The sequence below is a fragment of the Dryas octopetala genome, chromosome 8 (genome assembly GCF_963921425.1).
Source record: "Dryas octopetala chromosome 8, drDryOcto1.1, whole genome shotgun sequence".
NCBI lineage: Eukaryota > Viridiplantae > Streptophyta > Magnoliopsida > Rosales > Rosaceae > Dryas > Dryas octopetala.
The window spans coordinates 20,949,695-20,959,151 of record NC_141373.1 but is presented as its reverse complement, the minus strand read 5'-3'; the positions used below and the strand labels follow the sequence as shown (position 1 = coordinate 20,959,151).

The 9,457-nt window shown below is 34.4% G+C and overlaps 1 protein-coding gene across 1 annotated transcript; it reads left to right on the top strand.

Moving 5' to 3' along the window:
- The first annotated feature begins 5,569 nt into the window (after positions 1-5,569).
- On the top strand, positions 5,570-8,333 carry LOC147277946 (STAY-GREEN-like protein). The gene is made up of 5 exons (XM_086254551.1): positions 5,570-5,846; positions 6,838-7,011; positions 7,164-7,322; positions 7,431-7,577; positions 7,845-8,333. The coding sequence occupies exons 1-5, from the start codon at positions 5,691-5,693 to the stop codon at positions 7,959-7,961; spliced, it is 753 nt and encodes a 250-aa protein (XP_086110677.1). The 5' UTR covers positions 5,570-5,690; the 3' UTR covers positions 7,962-8,333.
- Positions 8,334-9,457: the final 1,124 nt, after the last annotated feature.

The window sequence follows — 9,457 nt, the reverse complement described above, 5'->3', positions numbered from 1 at the left end:
ACATAAGTTGGATCTCTAGGAATTACTTCATAGAGAGACACCGGCAGCACGAGATGAGACATATAAACCTGTATCACTATCACATGATACACAAACCTCTACGTAGAACCAGTAGAACTTCAAATTCACCAGAAAGATATTATGGCTATACCTCTTGGAAGGTGAGCTCGATATCCTAGGAAATTTGAAGGATGTTGCTGACCCTACGAACTATAAAGAGACAATATTAGATATTGATTTAAGTAAGTGGTTGGAAGCCATGAAATTTGAAGTGGAATCCATGTATACCAACCAAGTCTGGATTCTTGTAGATCATCCGGAAGGGATGGCACCGATCATGAGGAAACGTTCTCTTACACTGCCATGATAAGGTTTATTCAGATTTCAGTTGTCATAACCATACATTATGATTATGAGATATGACAAGTGGATATGAACACAACCATTATGAATGGCTATCTTAAGAATGAGATTTGCATGGATCAGCCTGAATAATTCATAATCCAATGGCAGAGCCCTGAAGTTTGCAAGTTACATATATCCATATATGGACCAATGTAGACATCTCGAAGTTGGAACATTTGGTTTGGTGAAGCAATTAAATTGTTTAGCTTCATGCAAAATGTAAATATTGGACCAAGTGTATATAAAATGATAGTGGGAGCGTGAATGCTTTTGGTAATTCTTGTGTTGATTATGTATTGCTAATCGGAAGCGATGTGCAATGCTAAAATCAGTTAAAGTATGGTTATTCAAAATCTTCTCTATGAAGGATTTAGGAGAAGCCAGATATATTCTGGGTATTAAGGTCTACAAAGATAGATCAAGAAGGCTCTTGGGAGTGTCTCAATCCACGTACATAGATAAGCTGTTGAATAGGTTCAACATGCAAGACTCGGAAGGTACTTTACTACCCGAGTGACATGCATAAAAATATCAAAAGAAATGTTTTCTAAGATACCGGAAGATATACAAATGTTGAGAAGGAGGCCTTATGTTTCCACAATTTGTAATTTGATGTATGCTATGATATGTACTAGGATTGATATTGCACATGTTATGAGTGTAACCAGCAGATATCAGTCCAACCCAGAAGTAGCCCATTTAAATGTGTTCTTAAGTACTTGAGAAATACGAAGGACATATTTCAAGTCTATGGTAAAAGAGAGTTGTTGGTGGTAGGTTACACCGATTCAGATTTTGCATCAGATGTAGATGATCTGAAATCCACTTCAAGGTTCATCTCGGTTTTCAACGAAGGTAAAGTTAGTTGAAAAACTATAATTAGAGTATAGTAACAGACTCAACAACTGAGACAAACTATATCATAGCTTGAAGACGTGATGTTTGGATTAGTTAATTAGTTCATTTATGAACTTGGATTGGTTCCTCCATTTAATAAACAGTAATTGTCTAGTGTGATTAAAATAGAGTGATAGCACACGCAAATGAACCAATGTCTCATCGAAGATCTAAACACATAGACATACGTTTTTATGTCTAAAAGGAGATTGTCTCCAAAGGCGATGTCAGTATCTTCAGAACATCTACAGAAAATAATGTAGTAGATCCACTGACTAAAGTCATTTCCTGAAGACAACTAGATCGTTATCTCAAGGGGATAAGGTTGCGATTAGTAGTCGATTGGCATTAGTGCTAGTGGGAGATGTTGGAATATACTCTAATGTAAATCATTTTAATAAATGTGTTGTGTATATTTCTAAAAGCACGAGCAAACTTGTCTTTTATGTTTCATCATTCATATACATACTATATCCTAATATATATGTGTATGCATAAAAGAAGTCTATGATTTCAAGTTTAAGGAACACTGTCTTAAAGAAGTTAGGATAGTGAGACTTATATTCTTTAGTACTTGAAGGTTAAACGGTTCCTGGTTGCAGGATTGATATATGGACAATATCAAATCAGGTAAAACCAGCATGATCTATCTCTGCTTAACGTCTAGGATAATCGTTCCAGATTATCGGTGTAGAGACACTAGAAGAATATCATGGGTTCCAGTATATGGTTCACTGAACGTGAACAAAGTAATGAATACCCATCATGGAGTATTACACACCCGTCAACAAGAAATTGTTAAGTCTTGATAGTACAACTGGTCCCTAAACTTGAGACACCATGATTGTCTTGTGCGCTCGGTCACTATGCTTTGACTATATCATAAGGCTAAGCTCCTAGAGTTTAGTTTAAAGTACAGATTGGGCATAGTCATTGACATATAGGGACATATGTGTGTTCAACAAAGAATCTATCACTCCTGGTAATAGGAGAGATGTTTCAAGAGACAACAGATGTCTAAATTCAGGAATCTCTGGCCAGAGTACTAGATCATGGCGAATGAAATCAAGCTTCCATGATCGAATGAAATCTATACATAAGTGTTGGACCTCAAGGATTATGCTAGGGATGATGAAATTCCATACCCGACCATGATTCAAGAACATAGGATGATAGAGAGACTGTATTGAATTGTAATCGAAGATGAAATAGGTTCTTCTCTCTTTCAGTATATCCGGGTACTCATGACACTTTGCTAGGTGTCAATCTTGACTTGTGGAGACCTAAGGGTAAAATGGTCATTTTACCCGAATTAGGTTATGTCCCAATCCACTGCCGCATTCAATTAGAACTTAAAATGTCACACGCCAATAGGTGTGAGATTGTTTTAGAAATGAGGTTGAGCAGAATTAATTAAAGAGTTAATTAATTGGGCTTTAAACTAATTAATGAAAGGGTTAATTACAATTATATACCTCAACTATACACCACTTTTCAACTTGATACCTCAAGTTCAAAAAGTTGTATTAAGGTACCTTAACTACGAAACCGTATTAGTTAAGTACTTCTATTAGTTTGGCCGTCAAAAAGGCCGTTATTTGATTACGTGGCACACCACTAAAAGGCTTCATTTCAATTTAGTACCTCAACTTTACCATGTTTTTCAAGTTCATACCTGAAGTTCAAAAACTTGTAAATAAATAAATGTTTTCCAGTTTTTATCTCAAATTCACCCTAACTTTTGACCCATCAAATCTCCAGCAAAATCATCAATCTTATATTCATTTTGAAGCTATGAATCTCCTCTTTACAACCATATAAAAATTATGCAAAAATAAGTTATGAAACCCTAGATAATTGGTCATAAAGTAGGCTACCTGAAACTGCCAAAATTTTCAAACAAATTGGCAATTTTGGGTAACCTAATTTGTGACTACTTATCTCGTGTTTCATAGCTCCTTTTTGAAGTTGGGGTGAAGTTGAGATAAAAACTTGAAAACATTTATTTATTTGCAAGATTTTTAACTTGAGGTATGAACTTGAAAAACATGGTAAAGTTGAGGTACTAAATTGGAATGAAGCATTTTAGTGGTGTGCCACGTCATCAAATAACGGCCTTTTTGACGGCCAGACTAACAGAGGTGCCTAATTGACACGGTTTCATAGTTGGTGTACCTTAATGCAACTTTTTGAACTTGAGGTACCAAGTTGAAAAGTGGTTTATAATTGAGGTATATAATTGTAATTTACCCTTAATGAAAATAGAAATGATAGACCTTTTAATTAATTAAGTGGTTAATTAATTTTAGGCTAACAAGTTAATTAATTGACATTGGACTATTGAGTTAATTAATTAATTAAGTGGTTAATTAATTAATATTGGGCTAATGGACTTATTAATTAATTAAAAGGTTAATTAATTAATAATAAAATTAAAGTTTAATTACCTAGTCAAATGGACCAACTAACTTGGTCCATAAGACTAGGTGGCCGAACCCTTCTAGTGGAAAGATGATTTCCACTCAAATCTTTAAATAAGGCCTTAAGTCAAGAAGTTAAATTAATGGAAATTCCTGTAGAATTCATTCTACTTTCTTTCTATTTCTAAAAGCCACACTTGCGAAAGAGAGCTAGCACTCTCATTCTCCAGTGAGCTCAATCCCTCTATATCCTTCTAGCGTGGAGAGCTTGTGGATTCGCACTTTGATGAGCTTTTAATCAAGAAAACAATGTACGAATCCTCTTTGTATAAATCATGTTGTATTGCATCATATTTTAATTCAAAGCATGATCATATGAATTTTTATGATCAATTTTCGACAAAGCTGTTGGAAAACAACGTCGACGGTGGAATGCCGTCGGCTTTCCCTCTTCCAAACACCCGCAGTGGTGGTCGGAGAAGCAAAGAAAATACACCCCCGTGTTCGCCGAGGGGAGAGGAAGACCATTGTGGTGGTCCGCCACCACGTCGTCGCCAAAAATGAGGATTTCGCCGCTGAAAGGTCTTGGGTTTCCCGGCTTCGATCTGAGAGTTTGGCTGGGTCATTGGGTGAATGGTTTAATAGAGAGGTAGAGAGGGAGACGAAGAGATGAAGACCAAGACCGCCGCCAACTGTCGTCGGCGAAGCCGCGCGAGAGAAGAGAGAAGAGAGAGAGTCTGGGAGGCGGCTGAGGGTTTTTTTTTTAAGAAAATGATAGTGTTTATGACAAACTCTTCTATTTATACTAAAACAAGACTTTTGAAAATTACAAAGATGCTTCCAAAAGTAAAACTTTTGTAACTTTTAAACCGTGACTCCGATTCACGCAAGCTTCGCGTGTATGTGCTCGTAGAGCCGAGCACTATCCAACCATGCCAAAATCAAAGTCAAAATCCAAATATTTCAATTTGGTCAAATTTGGGTCAAACTTTTAAAATAAAACAATTATTTGAAAAAAAAATAATTATATAAAATTTCCAAAATTATTTGAAATAAACACCAATAATTTGAAAATTATACAAAATATTTTATTTCTCAAATAAATTCTCAAAATCTCCACATAAAATTCGAATAAAATTTGAGAAATTTACAAGGTTTCAAATGTGTAATCAATTATTTTGTGTTTTAGTGGTATTTATCTCTACAATATTGAAGAGATTTCAAGTTTAAATTTCCTCTCCCTTAAGATAGTAGGACAAGGTTATTGCCCTCTTTTGCTCCAAATCTTGTAATGTGCTGTGGGAGAGAAAGGGACAGAGAGGAGAGAGCCGACCGGCCGGCTTGGTAAAGATTTGTTGGGGGGTAAATTTAGAAGCTCCCTTTTCTATAAAATTCTATTTGGTCAGTTTTGTAGTTTAAATTTCATGGGCTTTGCATTTTGAGAATTTTGAGTTTATTTGTTTTGGGTCTGTGCCAGACGGCCCAACTTTTTGTTGGGTTTTTAAATGGCCCAAGTATACTGGGTAGTAGTAGTAGTACTACAAACAGGGTGTGGAATGTGGATGCATCATGCATGTGGCACCCATCTAAAGCCACGTAATCACATTATCTACACAGGCTATCAAAAGCCTCAAGCGGATGATGACGTGGCGCAAGGTTGGATTTCATGACCAATCACCATGCACTAATTCTTTCCTTCAAAAAATGAACCAATTTATTTGAAAAGAATGTGTGGTTCAAGGGGCTTGACAAAGATTTTGTACTTTTAGGTATGTGAAATTGTGAATCACAGACTCTCACAGTCCACATGATCACAGCTATGAATTACAATCCTCCACATATTCTGCTTTTCTCTCTCTCTCTCTCTCTCTCTCTCTCTCTAATTTCTCTCTCTAACTCAACCCAAAGAGAGGAACAATGGTTGCTTGTGAAAGATGAAGAGGAGTAAAAGAGGGTTATGCATCTTCCATGGCCTGTCATTGTGCTTATTATCCATTTCCACCATCACCACTGAGGAACTTCAACAAGACCAGCCTTCTTGCATCATCATCAAGAAGACCCAATTCTGTTTTGCTCTCTTCCATCAGTAACAACAGAGACTCTTACAATACCTTTGTTTCTGAGGTACCTTTCTTCTCTCTTTTTTCACTCTCTCTTCATGACGCAATTTATAATCTTTTCAATGGCATTGCAAAATGTAAGTTATATGAAGGCATTATCTATTAAGGGATTGTTTAAAATTGGAACTATTAGATAGTTCAATCAAGTGAATTTTGTCCTAGAATTTGCTATAGAATGTAGTTTTTATTTTTATTTTTAATGCTTGAGAAGTGATGTTTGTGCCCAATATTTCATTTCCCTTAGAAGTTCATGTTTGTTCCTTCGTCTTCATAACTTGAAAAAATGGTGTGGTTTCATTTTGTGGGTAGTAGTTGGATTGTTTCCTAAACTTTGTGACATAGGTCTAAATTTTAATTGCAGAAATTTAAGGGCTGTTGTGGTAAAGCCTTCTTGAGGATGTATCAGCTTAATCTTCAATGTCATTAATTTGACATTGTTGCTATGATAACAATATAAGCATATTAGAATAAATACAGTTCCAGCAGTTACCATATGGCATCTTTGGCTGAGATGCTTGTATATATGCCCCTAGATTCATTCATTTCAACAATAATTTTATCCTAGGACAATGGGAAAGTTCAGTTGATATTTTAAATATATTATAAGATCTTGAACTGTGTTATTGTTGCATACTCTTCGAATTTCCTACATGTATTCTGGTCTGTATGCTATCAGTCTTAACCCCTGTATATGCTATTCAGTTGAATTCTCCAAATACAACCATAGTTTCTCTATATTATTTTATTGGAAGTAATTAATTCTAAGGTCCAAAATGGTCATTCGTTACTTCATTTTAGCACATAATTTCAACAAATAGATAAATATCATACATATTCTATAGATTTTTATGTATCAGTTCTTTCAGTTTCTATATAATGATTGCTTGCTGGTTTAAGCAGCTCAATTGCCCCATTGTTTTCTTCAATTATTGTGATAAGATTAACATTAGAGTTCAAGAAATGCCAATTGAACGGTTACATATTCTTATTGGCAGGCTGCTAGGCTTTTGGGTCCAGCAAGATTCGACGCTTCAAAGCTCAAAGTTGAATTTATGGGAGAAGAAATGAACAATTATGTTGGAATCATCCCAAGAACGTACATCCTCTCTCATTGTGACTTCACAGCTAACCTGACCTTAACCATCTCCAATGTCATCAACCTTGATCAGGTCTGCTTCATATTTATTTCCTCCGGTTAATTGATGGCTTGTTATGATGCCTATTTATGCCAAGATAGAAGAAGTTGCAACAATGCTGGTTGTATTGCATCTGATACTCCATTTTCATTTTTCATTGGATTTTTATTGGATCCTTACTGCAGTTAAAAGGATGGTACAGTAAGGATGATGTGGTTGCAGAATGGAAAAGGGTGAATGGTGAAATGTGTCTACATATTCATTGCTATGTGAGCGGTCCCAATCTCTTGCTAGACCTGGCTGCGGAGTTCAGATATCACATATTTTCCAAAGAAATGCCTTTGGTAAGTGTTTCTTCTAAGACTATGGAAAAGGATATTCTGATGGTTGAATGAAAAATATGTTGCTTAAACATTTCCTTTTTATGTATTTTTGGTTTTAATGCAAGCCAGGTACTCAGAGCTGTGCTACATGGAGACTCACTACTTTTCAGAGAGCATCCTGAGTCACTTGATGCTTTGGTTCGGGTTTATTTTCATTCTAGTTTGAAGAAGTACAATAGAATTGAATGCTGGGGGCCTCTCAAGGATGCTGTAGAGGTAAAATTAATAAACATGTGCATGCATATGCACACACTTAGAAACACATATTTGCATGTTTCTTGTTTTTTACTTTAAGAATGTTTGTCAATTTTCGTGTCAGACAGTCATATATACCTTACTATGTGAAGACTTGCTATCAACTTCAGTTGTTTCACTTGGTTGTTCCAAAAAAATGTAATGGAATTAATACTTTAGGTTCATAGGATTCCTTAATTTTCATTTGAAGAAGAGTTTTATTCTTTCATTTGGAAATTTTTATTTCAGGGAAAACAAGGGGATCATACCCAAGGGGTAACTGCAAGCAAGGATGGTTCACATCTTCCCAACAAGTGGGGAAGGCCAAAATCCATCTTCCAAATTCTATTTGCATTCCTACTTTGAAGTCTATTGCATATAGAACATAATCTGAAAGGTTTTTAATAGTTTTGAGGCTCGACGACTTCAACAGCCAACGCCAGAGGCAAAGAGTGTATCAGCTTTCATGTGTAAGGTTCAAAGAATCCTTTGGGAAGACCAAAAGGGTCAGGTTGATATAAAACAAGGACTGTTTTGGGGGTAGGGTGTCATATAACTGAAAATATTGTTTCACAATTCTTCTGCAACTAAGACCAATTTGTTCATTTGTTAATCAATGACCAATGTCTTTGTTGCATTGCATTTTATTTTTCTACTGCTTATGTAGAGGGCAGGAGAAGGAATTATTCTTTTTACATCAATTAAAATAAAAACCTTGACGCTAAAGGTTTGTTTTGATGAGGTCAAGCATAACATTGGAGCTCAGTCCATGTCTCCATTAGCCTTTTTATACTCTCTATTTGTACCTTGCATTTTTTGAGTTAACAAAATTGCCATAGCACACCAAAAAAATTGTAAAGAGTTACAACACTTACACTTTTGATAGCTAATGGATCCCAACGGCCAAACTACTAATTTTGTTCTTGTGTTGGACCAAAATGTCAATTTCATCCTATAGTCTCAATTTTAACAAATATGTTCTTGTAGTTTAAGTCAAGGAGTGTAATTTCGATTTCGATGGAAATTTTTGCGGAAATTTCGATTTCGATAAAATTAGACAAAAACGACGAAAATTACTATCAAAATACGGAAGTTTTAAATGAAACTTGACCATATGTTTATTTAACATATTATCTACTACATAGATAAAAAATATTGAAGAAACCAAATTATATAGTAGGTTTCATGTAATATAAGGTGAATATAATGCGCGCTGGATGCAAATACTATTAGAAAAATGGGTCACTGATTAATAATTATATAAAAAACACCTCATACCCTAAACCCTAAACTATATACCCTCTATATACCATATATTATGTAAGGCTATAACCCTCCATATACCCTATACCATGTAAGGCTATTCCCTCTATATACCCTATAAGGCTATACTCTCTATATATCCTATACCCTATATTATTAAATTTACTCTACCTACCTTTTAAACCATAAACTATCAACAATAAACCACTCCCTAAACCCTAAATTATATTAAACTTAAATACTCCATAGTGATATTTAGTTTATAAATTTATATAAAATTACTAAACCCATATTATAGTTTTTCTATAAAAAAAAAAAACCATATTATAGTTTATATTGTTTTAAACTTTTAATTAGGTTTTATTACATTTTTAATACCCTAATGTCTGACAAAAAAATATTTAAATATGTAATGTATATAGTTTTAGTACAAAGTTTTTAATTAAACTAGTTAATACCCATAAATAATGTAATTATGTTTTTTTTGGTACAAAAATTATATAATTATGTTTATATAGTTGTTTAGTTTATATATATTTTTTTATTATTAAATTTTTTATACTCGATATTCCTAAAACTCTAAAACAATAAAAAATTAT

What these genes read in the sequence shown, in the direction of transcription:
- LOC147277946 (XM_086254551.1), top strand. Translation starts at nt 5,691, where the DNA reads ATGGCCTGTCATTGTGCTTATTATCCATTTCCACCATCACCACTGAGG. An exon ending in ACAATACCTTTGTTTCTGAG is followed by an intron (nt 5,847 to 6,837) that starts GTACCTTTCTTC and finishes TCTTATTGGCAG; the next exon opens with GCTGCTAGGCTTTTGGGTCC. An exon ending in CTCTCAAGGATGCTGTAGAG is followed by an intron (nt 7,578 to 7,844) that starts GTAAAATTAATA and finishes TTTTTATTTCAG; the next exon opens with GGAAAACAAGGGGATCATAC.